Source organism: Podarcis pityusensis (genome assembly GCF_964106645.2).
Source record: "Podarcis pityusensis genome assembly, chromosome: 14".
Lineage (NCBI taxonomy): Eukaryota > Metazoa > Chordata > Lepidosauria > Squamata > Lacertidae > Podarcis > Podarcis pityusensis.
In genome coordinates this window covers 13,791,823-13,819,739 of record NC_138039.1, presented here as the reverse complement: position 1 = coordinate 13,819,739, position 27,917 = coordinate 13,791,823, and the positions used below count along the sequence as shown (strand labels likewise).

The 27,917-nt window shown below is 44.9% G+C and overlaps 2 protein-coding genes and 1 long non-coding RNA gene across 4 annotated transcripts in view; 2 read left to right on the top strand and 1 right to left on the bottom strand.

Moving 5' to 3' along the window:
• LOC308462972 (acyl-coenzyme A synthetase ACSM3, mitochondrial-like) overlaps positions 1-27,917 on the top strand; it is a 313,063-nt gene that overhangs the window by 263,139 nt on the left and 22,007 nt on the right. The gene's annotated exons all lie outside the window — the stretch shown is intronic.
• Positions 862-17,888, top strand: LOC308463110 (acyl-coenzyme A synthetase ACSM4, mitochondrial-like). The gene is made up of 13 exons (XM_080981325.1): positions 862-1,387; positions 2,711-2,921; positions 4,282-4,489; positions 5,352-5,495; positions 6,334-6,490; positions 7,333-7,412; positions 8,537-8,660; positions 9,962-10,042; positions 11,098-11,199; positions 12,812-12,939; positions 13,546-13,645; positions 15,046-15,165; positions 16,350-17,888. The coding sequence occupies exons 1-13, from the start codon at positions 1,187-1,189 to the stop codon at positions 16,434-16,436; spliced, it is 1,743 nt and encodes a 580-aa protein (XP_080837451.1). The 5' UTR covers positions 862-1,186; the 3' UTR covers positions 16,437-17,888.
• On the bottom strand, positions 10,779-26,623 carry LOC308463146. Of its 2 annotated transcripts, none has more exons than XR_013979484.1 (3): positions 26,476-26,623; positions 12,015-12,089; positions 10,779-11,128 (listed from the first exon to the last, which is right to left on the bottom strand). It is a non-coding gene; the product is annotated as an uncharacterized lncRNA (long non-coding RNA). The 2 variants fall into 2 exon arrangements; XR_013979485.1 differs by lacking the exon at positions 26,476-26,623 and adding an exon at positions 25,809-26,077.

Sequence of the window (27,917 nt, the reverse complement as noted above, 5' to 3'; positions counted from 1 at the left end):
TCCTCCAAACGTTCTTAGACTACAACCCCCTATAACCCTAGCTAACTTGGGCAATGGTCAAGGATAATAGGAGTTGTTGTTCAGCAACATCGGGCTGATCAACAGTGTGAACTGGCAGTGAACTGGCAGTGTGGTGTAGTGGTTCAAGTGCCAGACTAGGATTTGGGAGGCCAGGGTTAAATCCCTACTCAGCCATGAAGCTTATTCAATGTCATAAAAACATAAGTGTGTGTGTGTGTGTGTGTGTGTGTAGTATTTGCATTTGTATATTTACATATATAGTATTTGTCTAAACCACTGAGCCTAGGGCTTAGCAATCAGAAGGTCGCGGTTTGAATCCCCATGACGATGTGAGCTCCCATTGCTTGGTCCCTGCTTCTGCCAGTTCCAAAGCACGACAAGTGCAAGTAGATAAATAGGCGGGAAAGTAAACAGTGTTTCTGTGTGCTGCTCTGGTTCGCCAGAAGGGGCTTAGTCATGCTGGCGACATGACCCGGGAAGCTGTATGCCGGCTCCCTTGGACAATAAAGCGAGATGAGCGCCGCAACCCCAGAGTCGTCCGCGACTGGACCTAATGGTCAGGGGTCCCTTTACTTTTACCCTTTAATATACAAATACACACACAAACTTCTGTAAATATATGTGTATGTGTGAATAGTTCTGTTATCAACTCACTTACATTGTCAATTCAATAAAAAAGAGAGGGAGGAAATAACAACAACAACAACAACAACAACAATTGTGGGATGAACAAATTGTTTAATGGGAAGATGTCTAAACAAATCAGGATGTGTGCTCATTGTCATATAACCTCTCCAACACATCAGAACAAATGCTAATGGCTGGGCATAGTATCACCTCTCTGTAAGCTTTGTCCAAACAAATCAGGATGACTACTTGATAAACAGGTCATCTGAAGCAGCTCAGTAAATCCAGATCTCCCTGACTCACACCCCTGCCTTAGGCAAGTACTGTATCTTTCCTTCCATCAATGCATGGTCTGCAACAAGAGAACAATTGTGCTAATCTTCCTTAAAAGGTTGTTGTAAAGATGACAATGGCTGCCATTATTTGGAATTGTATTTATTCTTCTGCGCCACGCTTTTTTTTCTTGTAGATTGGTGACCCAAAGGAATATTTTAATTTTTTTAGCGCTAACGTCATTGCAAGGTTTAATTCTTCCGCCATGAAAACTTTACTGAAATCACAGATTCTCAGATCGTTCTGGATACTTCGACTGCATCACCGATGGTTCCACAGGCACAACAGGTTCCTCGGCTCTCCCATTTTTGCTCAGTATGTAGCTCAAAGCCAAGGAGAGCAGCAGCTACCTGAGTATTTTAACTTTGCAAGTGATGTATTGGATAAATGGTCACAGATCGAGAAGGTAGAATTTACTTTCCTTCTACAGATGAAGTGGCTCCTTCTAAATTAATATCTGATTGTGTCCTTTTTTGAAAAGCAGTTAACGTGTGTGTGTGTGTGTGTGTGTATTTCTAGAAAAATATATATACACACATATGATGCTTTGATGCCAACTTCTAAATAGTGAGCACCTCCAAACCATCAGAAATTTGTTTCAAGTACATACAACAAAATTTAGGTTTGCACAACTAAAGTGGATTAAAACGCTCTATCATCCCAGCACAACCAATCCACTTTTAAAAATAATTGAACCTTTTACGTTTAAGAAAATTATGGAGGAATGCATTAAAAAGTGAGGAGTGAGCAAATGATTAATGGGCAGATGTATAAACACCCCACAGACAAATCAGGTATAATGCTCTTTGGTGTACAAACCCACCCCCACCAGATTGCAACAGACATTGAGTAAAGACCAGATACAATCTAGCCTCCACATAAGCTTTATGTAAGCAAATAAGGATGAAGGTGGCAGCTAGACTGCTGACTGGGAGTGGCCACCGAGACCATATAACACCAGTCCTGAAAGATCTTCATTGGCTCCCAGTACGTTTCTGAGCACAATTCAAAGTGTTGGTGCTGACCTTTCAAGCCCTAAAGAGCCTCGGTCTTGTATACCTGAAGGAGCGTCTCCACCCCCACCATCCAGCCCGGACACTGAGGTCCAGCTCCAAGGGCCTTCTGGCGGTTCCCTCGCTGCAAGAAGTGAGGTTACAGGGAACCAGGCAGAGGGCCTTCTTGGTAGTGGCGGCTGCCATATGGAACGCCCTCCCAGCAGATGTCAAGGCAATAAACTACTATTTTACTTTTAAAAGACACCTGAAGGGAAGTTTTTAATGTCTGACGCTGTATTGTTTTTGATATTTGGTTGGAAGCCACCCAGAGTGGCTGGGGAGACCCAGTCAGATGGGCGGGGTATAAATAATAAATTATTATTGTTATATTATTATAACAGGCTGCCTGGAGGAGCCCAGTAATAAGTTTCATCCACACACCCTCCAAGCCTGATCTGGAATTGACGTGGTCATCACATACCCCTCAACTGTCCCGCTTAAATCAGGACATCCCATTTGGGGGGGCTTTGCTTGCGCATGAGGACACGGCCCCCTTAAACACACAAGAGCATGGTACCTAAAAACACGATAGATCACAGTGCCCAGAAACACACATTTCAAATAAACACGGTCAGCCCTCAGGCTGAAGAAAGGACCCCCGCCCCTGCTAAATCAGGTCTATAAACAAAACAAACTTTTCCTTTTCTTTTAACACATCTGCATTTATTTTGCAGGAAGGAAAAAGACCTTCTAACCCAGCTCTATGGTGGATAAATGGAAGAGGGGGTGAAGTAAGGTGGAGCTTTGAGGAGTTGGGAGTCCTGTCCAGGAAAGTGGCCAATATACTCTCCAACCAATGTGGGCTATGCAAAGGAGACAGAGTTTTGGTTATCCTGCCCCGAATCCCGGAATGGTGGTTGGTGACCGTGGCTTGTATAAGGACAGGTCAATAAAAATAGCCGAACGTAATACCGCAGGGATGGTGAACCTGTGACTCTTCCGGTGTTGTTAGACTCCAAATCCCATCAGCCTCAGCCAGTATGGCCAATGTTCAGGGATGATGGGACCTGGAGTCTTGCAACCACAGAACCAGAAGGCCACAAGTTCCCGATCCTTGAAATACAGCCTTTCTTGGAACTGTCTTGAACTACAACTTCCATCACCCCCAGCCAAAACTTCCAATGGTCAAGGATGATGGGAGTTGTAGTGCAAGACATCAGGAAGGCATCATGTTGGGGGGGGGACAGCTCTTGGTGGCGACCCACAAGTTGGAACAATAAAGCAAATGTGGGCACTTTCTGGCCCTCCAGATGTTACTAAACTACAACTTCCATCCGCCCTAGAAAGAAGGGTCAATGGTGAGGCATGATTGGAGTTGTAGTTTAGTAATATCTGGTGGGCCAATGGTTCCCCCACAGCTGCCATAAAATGGTGGTCAGGAGACTCCATGCCATGGGCCAGATTAGACCCACCAGGCAGAGGCATAGGAAGGTCAGGTGGTACCTGGTGCAGAACATTTCTTGTCACACACACCCCACATTGATTTTATTTTTTTTGCCTGCAAAAATGGTTTTATGTTATTTCATATTTTCTTACAAAGGAATGTGGATTCTGAGCCTCTGATAACAAGCAGGCGACTATGGACAGATACTTAAATCTACAGGATGGATTGTGTTTTGGCTTGCGTTATTTTATTTATATTTATTGTTTATTCATTTAATAAAATTTATTTTTAAAAACCTGCAAAGTGGTTTACCAAAACAAACAAACAAAAAACACCACAGCAGTAAAATCAAGAAAAATTAACAATCCTACTTTAAAACATACAAAAGCTAAAATATTAAGATTAAAATTCTTCAACTTCCTAAGATCTAGGTATGCTTGCCTAAAGAAGAATGCTTTCAGCAGGTGCCCGAAAAGAGTCTAGCAAAGGCATGTGCTTTGTTGAAATTTCAGCCTTCACAACATAGGAAAATGGCCAAGTAAACAGCTATTTTCGTGGAGAAGGGTCAAGATATTAACTGATATGCATGAAATTTCATATGTAGCTATATAATCCCTAGTGTAGTAAGGTAGGACTTTTGGAACAGGCTTTTTTTTTTAAAGGTTTTTTATGAACTGCCCTAGTAGGGCAGTAATTGTTCCTTGATAATTTGTCACCCCCTCCATGATGGCACATGGGGCAGCCCTCCTTCCTACGCCCCTGCCACCAGGCCTCTCCATTTGGCCCAGAAGCATTTGAGTCTCCAAAACTCCTACAACACAGATCCACCGGTCATTAAAAAGAACATTGCTCTTCTTGTAGGAATCACCCTTATGCCTGGAATATCCCAGTTAACAGCAAAAGACATTCAGCATAGACTTCAGGCATCGAAGGCCAAGTGTATTATCACCACAGACGCTTTGGCCCCTGCAGTGGATTCCATTGCAGACAGCTGCAACTTCCTGCAAACCAAGCTGGTGGTATCTGAAGGCCCGAGGGATGGGTGGCTGAATTTCAAAGAACTCTGCAAGTGAGTATCCCTCATTGTGCTTCACCCAACAACACAGGGGTGGAGAACCTTCTGGGCCAGGGGACCAAATGCAGCCCTCCAAGCCTCCGTGGTTAGCCCTTGAGACTTTCCTCAGGCCATAGCCATTTTCCAGGCATACATTCTCTCAGTGCTTTTTTCCCCTAGAAAAAAAAAGGTGCTGGTATTCACCATGAAGTTGTTACAGTAAGTGCCACACTTTTTAACAACAAAAAAGAGGTGCCAGTACTGCATACCCTTGAGTAAAGGTAAAGGTAAAGGGATCCCTGACCATTAGGTCCAGTCGTGGCCGACTCTGGGGTTGCGCCACTCATCTCGCTTTACTGGCCAAGGGAGCCGGCATACAGCTTCCGGGTCAATTGGTCAGCATGACTAAGCCACTTCTGGCGAACAAGAACAGTGCACGGAAACGCTGTTTACCTTCCCGCTGGAGCAGTACCTATTTATCTACTTGCACTTTGTTGTGCTTTCAAACTGCTAGGTTGTCAGGAGCTGGGACTGAGCAACGGGAGCTCACTCCATTACAGGGATTCGAACCGCCGACCTTCTAATCAGCAGGTCCTAGGCTCTGTGGTTTAATCCACAGCGCCACCCGCGTCCCAATACCCTTGAGTACCCCCTGAAAACAACAACATGGCTTTCTCTCCCCAGACCACCCCCCTCTCAGGCCCTGCTTTGCAGCCTCCTTGGGTGCTTGTGCCTGGCTAGAAAGCGTCCCTGAGCTCTGTTAAGGCTTCTTGCGTAGATAGAGGCTAAATCTGGGTATGTGATTGTGGGTGGAAAGTGGCCTCTTGCATTTGTGATTGGAGTTACTTTAACTATTGTGGCTTTCTGTGTTACACAGAGAGGCTCCCGACAGCCATACTTGTGTGAGAACAAAGATCCATGATCCAATGGTCATTTACTTCACCAGTGGAACAACAGGGGCTCCAAAGATGGCTGAGCATTCCCAAGGAAGTCTTGGCTTTCGGCCCATCGCCCACAAAAGGTATCAGATAGAGCCGAAGCAAAAATGTACTGAGAAAAGGTCTTGAGGTTTTCTATTTCTCCTCACCAAAGAAGGTTACTTTGCAACATTTTCTCCATATATTCTCCACCATTTTGTGAGGCAGTTTCCATTTCCCATCAGCCCCCATTCCACAATTCCCCAGAAATGCATTATGAGGGATACAAAATGGCGGCCAGGATGCCAACACAGTTGTTGCTGCTGCCAACAGTAATACTGAGACCCACCCCTGAGAAACTCATGAAGAACTTCACTCTCACTCACCCCCAGCCAATCTTCCCTCAATTTCTCTTGGCACAAGTTCAGGGTCCAGCATCACAGAGTCAGGCAAGGCAAGGCAGGGCAAAGTCCAGTTTTCAGGAAGACAGAGGAGGGTCAAGCAAGGCAAAGTGAAGTCCAGCTTATGGTGAAGCAAGGCAACTTGGTAAGTTAAAGTGCAGCAAAGTAAGATAGGCATTTGGGAATGCAGAACAGCCTTGTGGAGCACTGAAGGCAGAGACGCATTCATGCAATTCATGTCTCAGACTGCACACCTAAATGTGAATGCAGCAGAACACCAGGCACAATTACTGGGCGGTACCTGATCAGCATTAATCTAAGGGGGGGGGGCTCCTTAGGCTTTCCAAAATGGGGGCAGAGACCCTAGTAGATCAGGGTTGCAAACTTTGAAGGGTACAAATGTATTTAATAAATAATAATAATAATAATAATAATAATAATAATACCAAACAGTACAATGCCAGCCGCTGAGCATAATCTTCAAGGCCCTTGTTGCATGCTTGAATTGCCTGTTGCCATTTTCTTTCCTCTGTTATATCAGATACTGGCTGGATTTGACCCCTGCTGACATTATGTGGTCCACTGCAGATACAGGATGGGTGGTGGCTTCTCTGGGATCTGTTTTCGAACCATGGGCTTTGGGTTCCTGCGTCTTCATACACAGCCTGCAGCAAATAGAATCAACAATTATCCTGAATGTAAGATTCTTGCTCCTGTCTCTTCAAACATTCTACCTGATTTTTCTCTATAATGGCAGCTTGTCCGTGGCTGGGATTACATTAGAAGTGGAGGAACAGTAATGAGACTGATTGTTTTTTAACATTATTTTTGACTAATTGCTATTGTCTCTGAGCCTGTGGAATAGGTTGGGATTTATGCCCACTTAAGGTTAATCAGACCACAATTGCTCTTGTTTTACTTAGGGATGGAGGAGAATGTTTGTCCTGAGGGATTAGAGATAAATTCAAAATAAATTCAGTTTGCATTTCAAGATAAAGCTACCTAATTCACACTTTCTGAAACAATACGAGAACCGAGACATGAGAGCCTTCTTCAAATATCTGAAGGACTGTCAATGGAAGATGGCACAAGCTTGTTTTCTGCCACATGCAGCCCTCTCAGTCTGGCCTTTGGGGTTCTCCCCAAACTACAACCCTCGCTAGACTTGCATTGTACTCTCCTTGGGTGTTTTGGTCCGGATAGACTGTGTCCTTGAACTCTGATAATGCTTTTCATTTGGAGACTAGAGAGTGTGTAGAACTAAGCCCTCTGTTCAAGGGTAAAATTAACATTGGTTGCTCCGCCCACTTTCCCCTCAGGCCCCACCCACCATGGGCATGTGGCCCTCAAAAGGTCACCAAGAAGAGAGAGTGACCCTCAGCCTGAAAAAAGTTCCCCACCCGCCTAGTTTAGCACTACTGTGCATCAGCCAATTTGTGAGATGAACCAAGACAGTTAATATAAAACTCAGTTGAACAAGACATTGGGTTGGATCAGATTGTGTTGTTCTTGCACAACCTTTGCCTTTTTTATGTGCTAGACTCTGTCCCGGTTTCCCATCACCACCATCCTGGGTCCTCCAACCTTGTTCCGCATGTTGGCACAGAGCGATCTCACCAGGTACCTTGAATACGATTGTTTCAGAATGGATTTGCTGCATGCGTCCAGACTCAGTGATGTCAGTGATGTTATTGAAGCTCTAGTTTGAAATACAAACCTTAGCATCTTGCCCTACTTGTTTCCAATACCAGACAAAGAATTCCATTCCAAGAATTACAATTGCAATTTGAGAGGAAGAGAAGAACTTCTACCTCTAATTCTGGTATCTGGAGTGGTAGCAGCAGGAAGGGGTGTGGTTCTTGCTCTTTCCCCTTGGTGGTGCCTTGGGCACTAGGGAGCCTGGGAAATGTGTTTTTCCCAAGGCACCCAATAGCTTCAGTTTAGACCTCCCAGACACTTGTGCCCCTGCCATAACAGCATTCAGGGTGCCAGAGAGAGGGAGGAAGAGAGAGGAAAATCTCACGGCCTGGCACTACCATGGTCACAGCTGCCTTTGCTAAGTCAGGTGAATGACAAGCGGGAAGTGCAAAGGTTTATTGATGCGGTTTGGAAGGCTTACACAAATTGGATAAGGACCCAGTTGTGTTCCTAATGATGTCATCAGGAGCAAAACAGGCCAAGCTGGATTCCAAATGAAGAGTACATCTGTATACATACTCATGGCTCAGGATGGAGACACACAACTATATTTAGATACTGATGCAGTGATCCTTTTTTTCCAGTGGCCTGAAGGTGTGTTGAGACCACATTTCACCATAGTCTTAAATACCATCAAAGCAGTATCTGGGACATCGGGAAGCGTGGGAAATGTGCTTTTCCTAGGGTGCCCAATAACTTCTGTGCAACATGTTCTGGGTACTCAGAAGGGGCTCTCTAGAAAGTGCCTATCTAGGCCTGCCCGCTAGATGCCAGTGCTTGCACCAGCCACACTCCTGGACAACACATATGTTGGGATATATGGGGGTGGGGTGAGCCAGGTGTGCCCTAGAGATACCCCCTTCACCTATTCCGTACCCACAGCCACCAAATGACTGAATAGAGTTCATGTTCTTTCCCCATGAAGTGTAACTCCCAACAACCTGCCAGGCCTTGTTGATGACCCCCCCCCCCTTTGAACTGTGCGTTTCTAAGATGCTGCATAAAATGTCCTTGGGGGTTCTCTTATTTTGTTCACCCACATTCAGTTATAAGTTCATGAGTCTGCAGTACTGCTTAAGTGGAGGGGAACCTCTGAATCCTGAAGTGATGGAGCAGTGGAAGAGCATGACAGGACTGCAGATCTATGATCTCTATGGACAGACGGAAACAGTAGGTGCTCCTGTGTGTTCTTACGCTTTCAATGATCTTTTAAGATGGAGATAGGGGACCTCAAACACATGGGCCAAGGTGGATGCCAAGCCTCACTATCTGGCCCTCAGGATTCTTCTCATGCCATATCCCTCCCCAGCCACACCCCGTCTCCCCAGGTCATGACCTTCACTGATCCCCTGCTTTGCACCCAAATTTAGTGTTTTCACTGGGTAAATAAATAGTTGTCATTGAACTCACATAAAATGCTTCTTCCTTGCCTAAAAGGATGATTCTGGGTATTGTGAGTATCTGTCAGCTTTCCCCACCTCTGCACCTTCAGCTCATGTTCTGGGCCAAGCTGATTGTCTTTAAGCATCACCAATTTGCCTCCCGAGAAATGGGTTTCTGTTGGAGAAAAAAACAACAACAGATGGGCTAAAAAGAGTAGTGAGGTATTTTGGGTTCAGGCCCAACTTCTGCACCTAGCAGTGACATCCCCTGCTATTTATTGAAACCTAGGGCAGATCTATGGGATACGGGTGACACTGTGGGTTAAACCACAGAGCCTAGGACTTGCTGATCAGAAGGTCGGCGGTTCGAATCCCCGTGACAGAATGAGCTCCCGTTGCTCGGTCCCTGCTCCTGCCAACCTAGCAGTTCGAAAGCACGTCAAAGTGCAAGTAGATAAATAGGTACCGCTCTCGTGGGAAGGTAAACGGTGTTTCCGTGCACTGCTCTGGTTCGCCAGAAGCGGCTTAGTCATGCTGGCCACATGACCCGGAAGCTGTACACCGGCTCCCTTGTCCAATAAAGCGAGATGAGCGCCACAACCTCAGAGTCGGTCACGACTGGACCTAATGGTCAGGGGTCCCTTTACCTTTACCTTTAGGGCAGATCTACACTCATGATTTATAACGTTAAGGAAGGTTTAAGGAACGGTTATCATAACATATTTGGACATACTATGTTTTGCTTTTAATAATGCGTTATTAAAATGAGACACCATCGGGCGTTGCAGAGCAACCAGGAACCGGGCAATAGGGAAACTGCTTTGTTATGAAGGAAACAAGGTAAGGAACATTTTTATTTTAGCAGTATGCCCTGTGACGTTTTAGAACAATATATCTAATAGTTTAGTGTAGACCTGGCCCTAGTCAAACGTTGTAAAGCTACAGAAACTTGGGAATGTGCCATTTGAAATCCTTGCGAGTCACTTCAGTGTAAACGTGCAGAAGATCAAGATGCAAAGATATCAAAAGCTGCTGGGGAAATGCCATATAGTCCCTTTTGAAACAATATAACAATCTTCTTTTAAACAGGGTGCGATTTGTGCGGTTAAAAAAGGGATGAAAATTAAACCCGGTTCAATGGGAAAGGCAAGTGCACCATATCAAGTCAAGGTGAGTGGTTCCTATTTTTCTAGCTCCTATCCATTTTTAAATGACAGCCAGCGAAGGTTGGTCCATTAGGGAAAATGGGGCACTGCACTACCAATGTCAGTCCGCCTTCAGCCAACATCCTCCCCCCGCAGCTGCCTATCTGCCTACTTACAACCAGTCTCAGAGTGGCCCCAGCTGCCAGCTTCCCCCTTCCTCCTTAGTCTCAGTGTTGCCCTTGTAAAACTCAACAAGGAAGAATGTGGAGACAAAACTAAAATTAGTTCACTTTGCCAGTCATTTGGTTCTACCTACTGCTGGCCTCATTGCTTTCTGCCACACTAATCCCAATGGGCAGATCCTGAAGCTGAGACTCCAATACTTTGGCCACCTCATGAGAAGAGAAGACTCCCTGGAAAAGACCCTGATGTTGGGAAAGATGGAGGGCACAAGGAGAAGGGGATGACAGAGGACGAGATGGTTGGATAGTGTTCTCGAGGCTACTAACATGGGTTTGGCCAGGCTGCGGGAGGCAGCGGAAGACAGGAGGGCCTGGCGTGCTCTGGTCCATGGGGTCGCGAAGAGTAGGACACGACTAAATGACTAAACAACAACAACAACAATCCCAATGGGCACCAGCTGAAACCACAGAGTACAGCTGTTGTGACACACCAGAATGGAGGATACTTGATGCTGTGGTCTAAACCACTGAGCCTCTTGGGCTTGCCGATCAGAAGGTCGGCAGTTCGAATCCCCGTGACGGAGTGAGCTCCCGTTGCTGTGTCCCAGCTTCTGCCAACCTAACAGTTCAAAAGCAAGCCAGTGCAAGTAGATAAATAGGTACCACTGCAGCGGGAAGGTAAATGGCATTTCCATGCACCCTGGCTTCCGCCACGGTGCACCAGAAGCAGTTTAGTCCTGCTGGCCACATGACCCGGAAACCTGTCAGTGGACAAACAGCAGATCCTTCGGCTTGAAAGTGAGATGAGTGCCGCAACCCCATACTTGCCTTTGATTGATCTTAACTGTCCGGGGGTCCTTTACCTTTACCTTTACCTTTACCTTTACTTTTCTTCTAGATCATAGATGAAGAAGCAAATGTTCTGCCACCTGGGAAAGAAGGAGAAATAGGCATCAGAGTGAAGCCCCAAAGACCCCTTGGTTTCTTCTCTCGCTATGTAGTAAGAAGCCTTCTGGAGAACTCCATTGATTTTTGTGTGGCATATGAAGGGACACCATAATTAGAAAGTCTGGGTGAATCCACAGAGCTTTGTTCCCTTTGGTTCAACTCAGGTTTATTCTGCATTTTAATCACTACCGCCCCAGAATCGGGGGGGGGGGGGGGAGTTCCCAAGCGAAACTTGGAAGGAGTTGCAGATTTGTGTCTTTATTTACATATAAAATAATATTCATATACCATCCATCCAAATAAAATATCAAAACAGTGGACAGCATGCTTTGTATATGTCCGTCTAATACAGAATAAAGGCAATACAAACGAAACATTAAAGTGACTGGCTCACCTTGAGGAAATTCTAACAAATGCATAGGCCTGTTGGCATCAAAAGATCCTCAACAGCAATTAGCAGTAGGAGAGAAATTAGATTCAGTTTTCATTTGAAGCTGAATTTGTCAAATCTGCCCTTTCCAATATATACCGGTATACGTCTCTGTGTGTGTGAACAGATCTGTCCTTCAAAATTTGCACCTCTCTGAATTTCGTTTGCATTTTTTATTTATTTTTATTTATTTTTTATTTATTTTTCATTTGCATTTTATTTATTTATTTTTAAATTTGCATACCACCCTTCCTCTGTAGATCTCAGAGTGGCTCACAGCATAAAAATGCAAGATGAAAACACAAAATACATAATAAAAACAACAACAAAGCAAAACAATAACACCTCTCCCTCCAAGCCCCTCCTACAAGCACATTAAAAAGGATATAGGATATTAGTAAGGCTATTTTTCTAGATAAAGAGGTACCAGAACTCACCATGATCCTTGTTCTCTTAGAATGGCAATGATGCCCACCTGAGAGGTGCCGGAACTGAGTTCCAGTGAGTTCCAGCTGGAAAAATAGCCCCAAATGTTAGTCGGCCACAAACCTGGCTGGAGATATGCTATGCAGTTTGCCAACCAACCAATATTACATAAATGCATATATTAGGGGACACTGTGCATGAAAACAAACATACTGATGAAACACAGTTGTGTTTGGCTTAACCACCATTCATCTTCTCATTGAACTCTGGGAACTGTAGTTCTGTGAGGGCGATAGGGAATAGGGACCTCCTAGGATTTGCCGATCAGAAGGTTGGCGGTTCGAATCCCCACAACGGGGTGAGCTCCTGTTGCTTGGTCCCTGCTCCTGTCAACCTAGCAGTTCGAAAGCACGTCAAAGTGCAAGTAGATAAATAGGTACCACTCTGGCAGGAAGGTAAATGATGTTTCCATGTGCTGCTCTGGTTCGCCAGAAGCGGCTTAGTCATGCTGGCCACATGACCCAGAAGCTGTACGCCGGCTCCCTCAGCCAATAAAGCGAGATGAGCGCCGCAACCCCAGAGTCGGCCACGACTGGACCTAATGGTCAGGGATCCCTTTACCTTTACCTAACCTTCTGTCAGCACCCTTAACAAACCAGAGTTCTCTGTCAGTGTAGAGACAATACTGAACCAAATGGACCAATGTTCTGACTCCGGGTAAAGCAGCTTCTGATGCTCCTATAACTCTGCAGTCCTGGGGCAAAATGTCCCTGTAGCTAATTCCCCCTTTCTGAACTGTTTCCATTAGGATAACCCAGAGAAAACAGCTGCAACAGAACGAGGGGATTTTTACCTTACTGGGGACAGAGGACTGATGGATAAAGATGGATACTTTTGGTTTATTGGGAGAGCTGATGATGTCATCAATTCTTCAGGGTTGGTTTGTTCTCTTCCTTTCCTAATTATTGTGTGCTTCTGTAGCTCTTTGAACCCGGATGCTTCAGGATCCCCAAACTAACTTGCATTGGCACGAACATGATTCTAATCAGCCAGTGCTCTGTAGCCGCTGGATGTTGGACGAAGATCTGGGAGACCTTCAACCAATCACAGGCTTGCAGGCTGATCTACTTCACAGGGTTGCTGTGAAGCTAACATGCGGAGGGTTTAATGATACTTTGAGTCCCTCAGAGGAGAGTTAAAGGAGATGTTATGATTATCTAGAGTAGTAGCAGTTGTGATTCAGCTCCCAGAGCAGAGGTTCCCTGTCTGTGATTTATTGTTTTCTGCAACTTCTACTAGTTTTCAGCTGTTAGCTGTAAGCTTCTTTATATGTAAGATGTCTGTGTTTTCACCCCAGGTTCCAACAAATGCAACTAATCTACTCATCCTTCTCATCTGCAAAATAGACATTGTTCAGGTTAAGAGACATTTCCGTGCGGGGCATCTTTCCTCCTACAATTTCATTGTTGCTTTGTTGTTGTTGTTGTTGTTATTATTATTATTATTATTATTATTATTATTATTATTATGTCAATTTCTTAGGTATCGCATTGGACCATTTGAAATAGAAAGCGCCCTTTTGGAACATCCAGCGGTAGCAGAAGCCGCAGCTGTCAGCAGCCCAGACCCGCTCAGAGGAGAGGTAACAATTGCAGAAAGAGCATCTGTCCAGCAGGGCTGGGGAACCTGTGGCTCTCCAGGTTTCACTGGACTGCAACTCCCATAATCCCAGGCTATTGGTCCTGCTGCCTGGGGCTAAGAGAGCTAGTATGCTGCAGTGGTTAGAGTTGTGTAGTGCTCAGACTAAATCCTGGGAGACCAGGGTTCAAACCTGCCACACAGCCATGAAGCTCACCGGGTACCCTTGGGCCTGTCACTGCTGCTCAGTCTAACGTCCCTCACACGGTTGATCAATAAATGTTTTGTTTATAAAACAAGTATGTTTCCAAGCACAATTCAAAGCACTGGTGCTGACCTTTAAAGCCCCAATCTGCCTTGACCCTGTAGACTTGAAGGTGCATCTCCACCCCCATTGTCCAGCTCCGAGGGCCTTCTGGTGCTTCCCTCACTGCAGGTAGTGAAGCTACAGGGAACCAGGCAGAAGGCCTTCTCTGTAGTGGCACCCACCCTGTGGAATGCCCTCCCACCCGATGCTAAGGAGATAAGTAACTATATGACTTTTAGGAGACATCTGAAGGCAGCCCTGGAGAGGGAAGTTTTTAGTGGTTGATGTTTTATTGTTTTTTTAATATTTTGTTGGGAGCTGCTCAGAGTGGCTGGGGCAACCCAGTCAGATGGGTGACATAATGTTGTTGTTGTTGTTGTTGTTGTGACTGTATTATTATTATTACTATTTGGGACACGGGTGGCACTGTGGTCTAAACCACTGAGACTAGGGCTTGCCGATTGGAAGGTTGGCGGTTCGAATCCCCATGACGGGGTGAGCTTCCGTTGCTCGGTCCCAGCTCCTGCCAACCTAGCAGTTTGAAAGCATGCCAGTGCAAGTAGATAAATAGGTACCACTCCGGTGGGAAGGTAAACAGCGTTTCCGTGAGCTGCTCTGGTTTCCCCAGAAGTGGCTTAGTCATGCTGGCCACATGACCCGGAAAAACTGTCTGCGGACAAACGTCGTCTCCCTCAGCCAGTAAAGCGAGATGAGCACCGCAACCCCAGAGTAGTTTGCGACTGGACTTAACTGTCAGGGGTCCTTTACCTTTTATTATTATTAGTAGTAGTAGCAGTAGTAGTAGTAGTAAGAGCCCTTTCTGGAACAGGCCAATAGTCCACCTAATCCCGCATCCTGTTATCCTAGTGCCATCTATGGGATACTCACATGCAGGACATCCAGAATATGTGAGGAGGGGAGGCTTTAGAGGGGTTTGTGCAGGGTGTGTGGTAGGGGTGTTGGTGACTAGAGTGAGCAGGGGCACAGCCCCGTGTGTGTGTTTGTGTGTGTGTGTATGAGAGAGAGAGAGAGAGAGAGAGAGAGAGAGAGAGAGAGAGAGAGATTGTCTTTGCTTATATGCCAACTCTGTCTTTTAGGTGGTGAAAGCATTTGTGGTCCTGTCCCCAGCCTACACACTCCAAGACAAGGAAAAATTAACACTCCAGTTGCAGGAGCACGTCAAGAAAGTTACTGCTCCATACAAATATCCAAGGAAGGCAAGTATTACCATGGAATATAGAGATGTTTAGAGATAGTGGTGCTGGAGAGAGCGGTGTTGTAAGCTCAGGACTAACATACTCGCCCCACACCAAAAAAGAGAGATATGAAAGGTCACTAGTCATATTTTCTATACCATAATGATGCCTCTGATCTTTTAAGAAATGAAGGCACTCCAGTTACTTTGGAATCTAATCACCTAGTAATTATCATTAGTCTTTGATTTGACTTCTAATTTTCCTCATGATTACTATGTTCCCCAATCTTGTTAACCAGTTCTTAATTACTGGGATTTGAAAGGCTCCTCCTTTCATACTTTCAAACTTATTTTCCCAACAGCAAAATGTCTGTGTCTGAGATCATAACCTCACCAAACATTTAAAACACTTTTATGCCACTAACAATCTTGGCTTCCCCCCAAAAATATTGGGAAGTATAGTTTGTTAAGGGTTTTGAGCCGCAATGCCCAGAGTGGTTTAACAGTCAATCCCTTTTCCCAGGAACTCTGGGAATTTATCTCTGTGAGAGAAATAGGGGTGTCCTAACAACTCCCAGAACCCTTAACAAACTAAAGCTCCCAATAATCTTTAGGGAGGGGAGCCCTTAATGTTAAAGTGGTATAATAGTGCCTTAAATGTACATGACTTGATAAAGAATGCTGTGTTATTAAATACATCGTAATAAGAACATCTCTAGTTGGGACACTCACTGTCACTAATAACAGATATCCATTCGCCTAATCTGGATGCTGAATTCCACACCCTCCCTGAAAAACTCTGAGAAGTGACCCATATTCACCATTCATGAACAAGTCCATAAATGTCGGAGGCTAACTGAATTCAGGCCTGTTTGCAACACTCATTGACTGATAGATGCACTGATCTCAGACCCCATGCCTCTGCAGACAGATTGCTCAGAAATAACAGCCCCCACCTGCAATCCGAAGCGGCACGTTTTACCTAGACCAGGTGCAGGGAAGCTTTGGCCCTCCAGTTGTTGCTGAACTACAACTCCCTTCATCCTACTGCCTGTAAAGGCCAGCCCACATAGACTGTCATTATTCAGAGCAGACACTCCATCTGCATTTCACACTATGCTAAACAGCCGTAGCTGTTGTAGAGGAAGTCACTCGATGGGTTGATTTGCCATGCTTCTTTTCTTGTTGTTGTTCTTGTTTTGCTAGATGGAGTTTGTCAAGGAGCTGCCGAAGACAGTCACGGGGAAAATCAGACGGAACGAGTTAAGAAACAAAGAATGGGGGCGAGTTTGACACAATGGGGGAGGTTGCACAACTACCAAGTTTTCTTGAATGCTGTGGATGTTATTCAAGGCTTGTTGATATTGGGATGACCTAACTCTTGGCTGGACTTTGAGCATCCAGATTAGAGGCTGTGGGGATGATAAACAATGAAAGAAGGGAAAGTGGACTGTACCATTACTATGCAGAGATACCCATGGACTTTAAATATCCCTTGTTATGTGCCACCCACTCTTCCACGCAGTGACAAGTCTGAGACAGCAACATGAGATTTAAGTGGATGAAAGAGACCTCAGGAGATTTTGAAATATTCGCTTCATTTACAAATTTTCAAGAAGAGCACTGTGGAAGCAAATGGACATCTACTGCAAGCAGCACAACTCCTAATCCTGCAATCCTGCACCAGAATCCTGAGTAGCAGCTGCATCCCAAGAATGCTTCCATTTAAGTCAGCTCCAACTTTATATTTGGTGGCGGGCACATCTCTTTCCTGTTCTCTTTGACTCTAGGCTCTTCCTGCCACTATTTTTGGTTGGGATTCAGCCACATTCCAGCAAATTCAGATTGTGCAATTAAAGTAAGAACGATTTTATTTGTGCGTGCAATGGGCATTACAAAACATAGGTATAGTACATATGACTACAATCACAAATCAGCAGCAGTTAAAGTTGATTCAGCACTCTTGTGTAACAAACTCACTTCTCTCCCACAACCAGACTTCTTACGACAAGTGATGATAATAACACAAAGCTCTATTTCTCCTTCACATCTGCAGGTGAGGCGGTGGATGTGCTGAACTGGGGTCTGGCCTTTGTAATGGACTGGATGAGAGCCAATAAACTGAAGCTCAATCCAGATAAGACAGAGGCACTGTTAGTAGGTGGTCCCTTAGACCAGATGGAGACTGCTTGCTCCTGGGGGTTTACACACCCTCTAAAGGAGCAGGTACATAACTTGGGGGTGCTCCTGGATCCATTGCTGTAGCTTCAGGCCCAAGTGGCCTCAGTGGTGGGGAGTACCTTCTGTCAGCTTTGGCTGGTGGCCCAGCTACACCCTTATCTGTGCAGGGATTACCTAACTGGTGTGGCCTCTGGTAAGACTACTGCAATGTGTTATACATGGGGCTGCCTCTGAAGATGGTTTGGAAACTTTAGCTGGTGCAAAATTTAATGGCCAGGTTGCTCATGGGTGCAAGATGACTGGCCCAACTGCACTGGCTGCCAATTCGTTTCTGGGCCCAATTCAAAGCACTGGTGCTGACCTATAAAGCCTTGCACGTCTCAGGACCTCATTACCTTAAGGACCTCCTCTCCTCATACAAACAGACCCAGGCCATGTGGTTGTCATGCAAGGCCCTTCTCTGGGTGCCCTCATCCCTGGTGGTGTGCCGAGGATGACATCATCACATGTCTTTAGGTGTCAGGTGAAAACATTCCCATTTTACACAGGACTTCAGCAATTAAACAATCTATGGCCTTTTAAAAGTGGGTGGTTGGATATAATGACACCCCCCCCCGATTGTTTTATTGTTTTTTATGTTATGTAAATTATGTTTTAATGTTGTACTGGGATCTTTGGTTAAAGGGTGGTATATAAATTGAATAATCAATCAATCAATCAATCAATCAATCAATCAATCAATCAGTGATTGCTTGCCACACACAAATCAGAAGGAAAGCTCAATAAATAGCCAACATTGCCTAACAAACTTTGTGCAAATAAAGGTGACCTTGAACTCTGAGTATGGCTCTTTGTTGTTTGGGTGGAGAGCCCTCTGCAGCTGTGTACAGAAAGAAGCCTACTGTACAAAGGTGAAATCTGCATTCATTGTTCCAGTCACTTTTGCCTATGGCCCTGCCCACTATTGGCATGGCCTTCATAGGTAAAGGTAAAGGGACCCCTGACCATTAGGTCCAGTCGTGGATGACTCTAGGGTTGCAGTGCTCATCTCGCTTTATTGGCCGAGGGAGCCGGCGTACAGCTTCCAGGTCATGTGGCCAGCATGACTAATCCACTTCTGGCGAACCAGATAAGTGCACGGAAACGCCGTTTACCTTCCCGCCGGAGCGGTACCTATTTATCTACTTGCACTTTGACGTGCTTTCAAACTGCTAGGTTGGCAGGAGCAGGGACCGAGCAACGGAAGCTCACCCCATCGCAGGGATTCGAGCCGCGACCTTCTGATTGGCAAGCCCTAGGCTCCGTGGTTTAACCCACAGCACCATCCGTGTCCCTTTGGCCTTCATAAGGTTTGCCTTATGAAGAGAATGTGGCCTTCAGTCGAGAGTGAAAGGTGAATAAAGTCATGTCATGGGGTGGCTGGATGCAGAGGAGGGATGGGAGGCACCAGCTGGGGAACCCCAAGAAAACCCCCGGGGGGAAGAAAGCTCAGTACCAGGAGACTGGTGATAGGATGGTGATGAGTGGCCAGAGGGAGAAGAGGGAGCCAACCAGGAGGAGGAGGGGTCAGAAGTTGGAGAGGTAACAGGGTTTAGTGAGCAGGAAGAGGCTGTGGCAGAGAGCAGCCCAGAATCAGTGGCAGAAGAGGAAGCTGGTGAGAAGGAGTAGCCAAGAGGCAGAGATGTGTCAGGCTGCTGAAGAAGCCAGGGAGTCTCCCCTTCCTGCTGCAACCACCTCTCCTCCCCCATGGACTCCCAGAACACAAAGAGGACTGAAGAGGGCAAAGCAAAGAGAGATAAGATGAAGGAGCTTTAGGCTGCTGGGGAAGAAGTTAGAGAGCAGCAGGAAGGCAGGGACCTTCAGTCCTCACAACTGGGGCCTCATTAGACCAAGACCTACTAGGAAGAATTGCTGTGACCACTAGGCCTGTGCTGTTTTGGATTCTTTGAAGAAAGAGTTAACTTCACTGGCACCGGGGTTTTTATTGCTGGCATGCTCCAGTCTCCAGCTGCCAACAAACAACAGCAGCAGTTGCAGAAGTTCCTAGGTCCAATGCCTAGCATCTCCAGGTAGGGCTGGGAGAGACCTTCTACCTGGATTTCTGGAGAGCTACTGCCTATCAGTGTAGGTAGTACTGAGCTGGATGGAGCAATGGTCTGGCTCGGTTAAAGGTAGCTTCTGCTGTCCCTATGAAGCTCACTAACAAGACTTGAAGTTAACAGCCCTCTGAGTGGTGCCATCTGTGAAGAAGGGTTGCCAAATGCAGAAGAGCTGTCTTTACCAGATTTTGAGGTAACAGAAATGGTAATAGAAGGAATCTTCTCAGTGGGGTGGGAATAGGTTCCTGTACAGCATTTGAAGTAATACACAGAACTGTCTAAAGAGGGGTGGGGCCCATAAGACCACCAAGTTTGCATCCATACCATACATTTAAAGGGCTATGGTAGCACTTTAATAACCCATGGCTTTCCCCCACAGAATTCTGGGAGCTTTAGCTTTTTAAGAGTATGGAGAGTAGTTAGTAGGCCCCTATTCCCATCCGAGAGCTACAATTCCCATAGTTCCCCATGAAGAGGGATTGATCGTTAAACCACTCAGGGAACTGTAGTTCTGGGAGGGGAATCAGGGCCTCTTAAGAACTCTCACTCCTTGAATTCTTTGGAGGAAGCCGTGACGGTTTAAAGTAAACCATAGTGCTTCGAATGTCTGGTGTGAATGAAGCCTAAGTCCAGATGGTGCCACTTCTGTTTTTTTTTTTTTTAAATTATATTTATTAAGAGTTTTTAGAGTTACAAAAAAGAAACAAGGAAAAAGAAAAAGAAAAAACAAAGGAAAAACAAGCCACAATCAAACAATACAAATTGATAAAATCAGAATCAAAAAATAACACATCACAATCAAAAAAACAAAAATATGCCACAAACATTTAAAAACAAATCCAATATTCTCAAATCCTTAATTGTCATTTCCTTCTTTCTTTGACCTCCTCACCCCTCCCTTTTTTTGTATCCTAGTTATTAATTGTCGCAGCAAATCCTTTCCATATTTCATAATATTCTATCATTTCATTACCTTAGTCTATTTTAATCTTATCTTATCTTACTATAAAAAACCTTAAAATTTAAAACTTAGATCTTATTTATACCAATTTCTCATAACCATAATATTCTTACATAATTTCATAATATTCTATCATTTCATTACCTTAATCTATTTTAATCTTATCTTACTATAAAAAACCTTAAAATTTAAAACTTAGATCTTATTTATACCAGTTTCTCATAACCATAATATTCTTACATAATTCTTTAAACATTTTTGCTAAAGCCAAATAATTTCGTTCCAACATTTTTCCAACGTTCACCAATTTTATAAAACAATCCTAATAAAAAAAAATTTTTTTTTCTTCCAATCTTCATCCAGCGTCTCTTCCTCCTGGTCCCAGGTTTTGTCAGTCCTTTCTATCTCATCAATCTAGCGCATTAACCTGGTAATCTTATGTCCGAGGCCCTTAAGTCCCTTCCATGTCCCTTCCGCGACTCTTCTTCATATTTATACCAGTACTTAATTTGTCTCCTGCTCCTTTCACTCGTGGGAACTCCAACTTAACAATGTTTTTGACCCTTCTCAACAAATCAGCCCCTTTTCCATAGTCCCCACTAAACTCCATGTGGTATTTAAAAACATATTTCAAAGTCCCTCCAAAATTAAGAGCCCCCACAACCCCAAACATCTCATGGCCCATTGCCAGACTTGAAAAGTCCAAACATCTCTGCATAGGGGGGTCTATCCAACCCCCCATTTCCAAACCAAACCAAACTTTATCTTTCCAAATCTGGCTTTTTCCAAGTTCATTTGTCAAATCCAAGAACTCATGTTCCTGCTGGGCCACAGCTCCCTCCATCTCTGGCGCCCAAGGTTCAGCAACATCCTCTCTCATCTGTTCTGTCAAAGCACACTCCTGATTTAAATCCTGGGTGGGCTCTATATAATTTCCCACTGCCTGTCCAAAATTTCTGATCGCATCAGTCATCAAGTCCGTCTTCTCATGTAGCTGTTCCAGTAGGGCACTTGTTTTACAGAAAGCACGCAGCAGGGCTTCTGAATACATTGTTCTGCAAGGTCTGAAGGTTATTCCCACGATCGTAATCTGTAGCAGCTGCAAGCTCCCCGATTCAGAATTTGAAACTGTTTCACAGGCTCCCTCTAGGGGAAGAACTTCTTTTTATTCTTTTCTTTTAAAGACAGATCTAACAACAAAGTTTCCTTTTTCAGATATTTTGTCAATATTTGTTCCTTTAAAATGCGAAAAGGAACAGTGGAATCACTATGTTTCTCTTCTTTTAACTATCTGTCAAAAACGTTTGTCTCTGGTCAATGAGCTTCCCAAAGAACGTCAGTCCTGACACCCCGCTCCAGGATCAAGACGGTGGAAAGTTACTTTACTTTACACTCACTTCTGCAGGTTTAAACAGTCCGAAAAAAATCCCCCCTCTTCTCCTGCTTCCGAAAGGGGTTCAACAATTTTAAATGATGGAAGTTAATCCTTTACAGGCGATTTTCTGAACTCTATTTTGCCATGTCTTTGCTTTGATCTATCTACAAAGAAACGGAAGGCTGACTTCCTGTTAAGACCTTCCCGTTTCAGTGCCAAATTAAAATAAATTTTTAAGTCCAATTTTCCTTTCTAGTCACAAATCATTATTTAGAGTCCAATTGTGCGAGATTTAAGTACTCACGGGTGATTATTTTAAAAGCCAAATTGTCCCAGGAAAAAGGCAGCGCTCCACGGAAGAAGCAGTTGACTCTCAGCACCGCGCCATTTCCCCCTCTTCGCTCCGGAGCCCGTTAGTGGGTTCCTTTGCGGGTTGGGGGGGCGCTAAAGGTGCCCGCCGAGTCCCATGGTCACAGGCTTCATCCGCCTGTGATTTTTGAAAGGGTCCCCGCTTCGCAGTAGCGGGAAAGACCCGTTTCCCATGGAGCTGGTCCCTCCAGTTTAAAGGGAGTCCGCCATTACCGATGGCGCCACCCCGGAAGTCTACCCAGATGGTGCCACTTCTAATGGTGAGCACAACCCTGAGAAACTGGTGGAGAATTTCTCATCCCCCAGGAGAAATTCTATGGAGTTCTCCCATCACAATTTCTCTGCCAACAAATAAGGTGAGGAACTTCAAGATTCCATTTGCATGCAGCCTTCAATTTATCTACAAACGAACCTGAACTTTAGACACAAGGCTGTTCCAAACCTTAACACTGAGGTCAACATGAAACTGACAAGTTCAAATCAGAGCGAGGTGGAAGCTGAGTTCGAAGGAGGATTGATTAACTTGGATGAGGCTCTGTTCTGCAGACCTCTGCAAGTTTGGTATTACAAATGGATGACCAAGTAAAACTAGCAGATCAAAAGTGAGGCACGTTGAGCAATCCCATGCCACTGGCTGATCATGTTCAACTTCCTGGCTACATTTATGTCCACCACTAGTTCCATTCAGTTCATGGTTTGAGTCCTACCCTCCAGAACAGGAGAAAACTTAATCCATCTTCCATGTGACAACCTTTTAGATAATGGAAGATGGCTATCATATCTCCTCTCAGCCTCCTCTTTTCAAGGCTAAACACACCCAACTCCCTCAACTGTTACTCACAACACTTGCTTTCTGGACCCTTGATCAACTTGGTTGCCCTCCTCTGCACACATCCAGCTTGTCAATAGCCTTCTTAAATTGTGGTGCCCAGAACTGGGACACAGGACTCCAGGCGTGGTCTGACCAAGGCAGAATAGAGCCGGACTATTATTATACGAGATCTAAACAGAACCCCAAGCCAGTAATCTGGCTGTTGCATTTTGGAGCAATTTAGGTTTTTGAGTTGTTTTCAATGGCTGCCTCATGCACAGTACATTGCAACAACCCAATCTGGAAGTTACCAGAGCATGTAAATAATGTCACAATAGCCTGCATTTCAGTTCACATTTTTTTGTTTTGGGAAGTGTGAATTTGGTAAATCATGTCCTCCCTAAAAGAGGGCACATGTTGCGGTGAGACCTGGAGACCAATCCCCTGGGTTGTGGGTGGGTAAGATTGATTAGCCACAACACCTGATTGGTAGGTCCCTCGATGTTGGGTTCAATTTGGCCAATGGGGTGCAGTCCAAACGGACTGAGGGACCTATTTATGCCCATGCACGTGACCCAGAGCTTCCTCTTTCAGTGCATGCATTCAGAACACCTGCCCACCTCTCCCTACTTTTATGGCTTGTGCTTGACCTTGCTATGCCATTGTGTGTTGTCTGCCGTTGGGACAGGGGCACGGCAGGAATTTCCCCCACTTGGCTGATTGGCTGTTGCCATTTGGGTTTGGCTTGCTGCGTAGCAAATCGTCACAACTTGTAAGGTTGCGGATAGGCTCTGGTTCAGGTGATAGGGATGGGGGAACGCTCTTGCCATCCCTATGTGAAGGGTATTCCGTTAAAGGAATCCAGGAACTCAAATGGTTTGGTCAACCCCTGAGAGGGGGACATCTGGGTGGCCGACATAGTCTGTTCCCGATTTTTTCACCCATCCAGGTGTTCACCCTTGGCTGACCTATGCCGAAACCCTGGGTCAGTGCTACCTGCAAGTGCAGGGAGCTAATCAAACCAGAGCCTATGCAACCACTCAGTTTCTGTAATCAATAAAGTTGTGGCCTAAATTCTGCCAAAAACCAAACTAAAATTTGAGTCAAGTGTGAATTTATTTAGGGTGGGTCTGAACACACAATTAACTTTCAAATACAAACTGAGCTGAACCTCTTCTTCATTACTAATGAAAATAGTACAAAATGTTGAAAAGCTCTGTGACCTCCTTCAAAAGGAACCCAAACCAGAACCCCAGAACTGATCACCACTTGATTCACCACTTGAAGAACTAGGGCAAGCCCAGGAAGATGTTGAATGAAACAGGAGAGGCCACCGTTTCTACCTTTCAGAGTTCTGCCATTTCTGGATTTGCTAAGCCTCTCTACTCCATTTTCCCTTATCCAACCTGCATTCCCCAATGACTTTTGAAGGGGAAAAAAGAAGGCATATCCTACATTTCAGCATAAATTAATTTGGAGGAAAGAACGGGGGCCTTTTTGCAAATACGTGGCAATCTAGTCAAACATTAACTTTTGACTTACATCAGACTATTCAAGTGAAAGGTTCTCAAATGTCAACCGATGGATCTCTGATAAAAGTTAATGTTGTTGTACTGCTTGCTGTTTAATTCAGTTCTCAAAAACCCTGGTGAATTTCCTTTTGGAGTGCTCTCTGCTATTCCAGAGTGTGGGTTGTGGTAAGTTGTCTGCATGTTTATACAGAGATTCTAGTTTCTGAGTTGTATAACGTCGTCTGGGTATGTGTCTAACAATGAAACTATGTTGTTAAAACAACCAGATCTTACATAAAGCATGTAGGTACCAACGCCCAACTAAGTATAGTCACAAAAGCAGTCAGTTTGAAATGAGCTGTAACTAATATACATAGATATTTTCCAGTTGTTTCAAGAAAGCATTAGCCACAGCTCAACTAAGTAGGAGTGCTTTCAGACTGTTGCTCTTTTTGGGTAGGATTCAGTCACATAGCTGCAAATTCAGGATGTGCCATTGACGTTGATTTTGTGCTGTTGCACACCAAACCCAGTTTCCAAAGACACCGCAAAACTGGATTTTTAAAAAATGCAATAAAGGAATGTGATGGGAAAATGCACTGAGGGGTGTTGAATAACAGTTGCTTGGCATAACATCAGACAATATAAGCAAGTCAGGATGAGTGCTCAGTAAACAACCCCGTCTGCAATCCAATCACTATTGATACTTAATAGACAATGTAGAACCATCCTATATTTCAGCTAGATTATATTTATTTAGAGACTCTTGTTACATGTTACATTCCCATGTTGTTTTCGAAGAATGGTGCTTAGGAAGTAGCTAGAAACTGCCTGTTTGTACAATGTCAGGATGGTCCAGTCAGTGGTGCTCTTAAGAAGTGGTTTATACATAAGAATGTAAAATGTTGTCAGGGGGTGGATCTACACACTGGGGGGGGGAGGGGCGTGTTATAAATAAGTCAGAAATTAAATCCGCTATGGGAAATCGCTTATAATTTTATTTGCTCTCTGGCGCCATCTGGTGTTGCATGTTTATAACACATTCAAAAGGCTGATTCCAGGTTCTGCAGTTTGCATGGCTGCCAATAGGAGGCCCCACCAACTGCAGCATGAGGAAGAGCGGTGCAGCCCAGCAAGCTGTTTAACAGAGCAAGTGGGGGGGGGGCTTGAAGCACCTGCCCCACTCCATTAAACGTGTCCACAGCAAGATTTAGCAACCCACTGGGTGAAGTGCCTTCACGCACACACACACAAATACTACCAGCTTTTGAATTTCACTGCTTGCCCTTTTCACATTTTGTGTGAACAATAATATCATTTGTAGGTATAGCTGGATCTGCAATCCTATATTCACTTACCTGGGAGTAAGTCCTATTTAAGGACGCGGGTGGTGCTGTGGGTTAAACCACAGAGCCTAGGACTTGCCGATCAGAAGGTTGGTGGTTCGAATCCCCGTGACAGGGTGAGCTCCCGTTGCTCGGTTCCTGCTCCTGCCAACCTAGCAGTTCAAAAGCACATCAAAGTGCAAGTAGATAAATAGGTGGGAAGGTAAACAGCGTTTCCGTGCATTGCTCTGGTTCACCAGAAGCGGCTTTGTCATGCTGGCCACATGACCCGGAAGCTGTACGCCGGCTCCCTTGTCCAATAAAGCAAGATGAGCGCCGCAACCCCAGAGTTGGCCATGACTGGACCTAATGGTCAGGGGTCCCTTTACCTTTCAGTCCTATTTAACTCAGTGTGGTTTACTTCTCGGTAGACATGCCTTCTCTGAAGATGTTTTATTACCAAGATGGCAAGGTCTAACTTCTGAAATCAAGCCTTCCCCTGGACTCTCTCTCTCTCTTTTTAAAAAAACCTTGTATTTGTACATGCTCTTTTCTTATAATTTCCAACTAAACAACAATAAACTAAAGTAAAAAATCCAATAAACTAAATTCCAATAAATTAAATTATATGAAAACAGACTTCTGGTCATTTCCCGATGTAAGTTACATTTACGACATTGAATGTACTTATACTTCTTACCTTACTCTTACTATAGTTTCTAGTACTTTCTTATAGCATATCGTACCGTTTTTCCTTGCTTGGGTAGTATTTAATTTCCCTGGATTCTCAATGGATCCATGCCTGCCCCTTCCCCAGAATTCTGCTCACAAGTAAATGAAAATTTGAGGAAAGTGGATGAAATTATTATATCTCCTGAGCCTCTCAGTAGAAGCAACACAAACATGTGATTTGATGGTGAGGGAGGGTGGGGTGGGGAGAGAGAAAATTGATTTTCAAAAGCCTCCAGCAAACAGTGATGAAATCTCTTTAGTTTTCAGTAATTTGAAAACCAGGCAAGGATATTATACAGGCACTGCTTTCCTGTCCTTAAACTCCCTCTCTGAAAAATATATAATTTAATGTAACAAGGGTTTCTGTCAGAAAACTGCCATCAGTGCCAGAGGGAGAGAGCAAGCTCCAGAGGGATCCCAGAGAGCGTCCCGGGATTGGGAGAGGCAGCCCATCTTCTGGGGAAGTGTCGGAGCCAGCCGTGACAAAGTGGCGAAGTTTAGCATAAAATTATGACACAGAGAGCCAGCAATATTTTCATGATGGTAGGAGCAGCTCCTTTTTCCTCCCTCTCCTCCTGCAACTACTTTATTATCCTTTGTCTCTCTCCAGCCGCATGGCTGTTTGCCAGTGTCTCACGTTACCTCATCCGGTCAAGGCTTTTATTGCCCCCTTCACCATATAAGGTCAATCACTGCCCAGAGGAAACACAACTGCAATACATTCCAATACATTGTAAAGCTCAGAGTGCTGGTCAGCCGAGGTCAGGGGGCACCCTGCAATATTACAAGCCTTTACCGTGGCTTTATGACTCCCACAGGGAAGGGAATCAGCTTAGCTCCAGTGGAGAAGGGGGGCAGATGGGGGAATCAGAGAGGCGGTCACATGACTCCTTGCCGGGGACCAGCGGGGAGAGGAAGGGTCCTCCGCTGCCTACGCCCTCCTTGTGCAGAAGGCTTCCGCGCAGGGAAAGTAGGAGGAGACTGGGCGTCAAAGAACTTCTTTGCTGGAAGAAGTTTAAGAAACGCCCACTGACGGATTCTGCCAGCGATTGAGACAGCCACGGGTGAGTGGCTGTCCGGACAGGAAAGGTTCACTCAGGCAACCCAGCCAGGTGTTGCCACAGGCTTACGCACGAGCAACCCCTAGAACCATTACAGTTTCCCTTCAGTTATGCTTATTTATCAGGGACATCAGCATTAAAATAGGATATTCAGTGGGGGAAGTGGAATTCCTCCACATATTTATTTATTAAATATATATGCAACTTTCCTCCTGTTGCAGAACCTATGGCAGCTTGTTGTTTAGTCGTTTAGTCGTGTCCAACTCTTCGTGACCCCATGGACCAGAGCACGCCAGGCACTCCTGTCTTCCACTGCCTCCCGCAGTTTGGTCAAACTCATGCTGGTAGC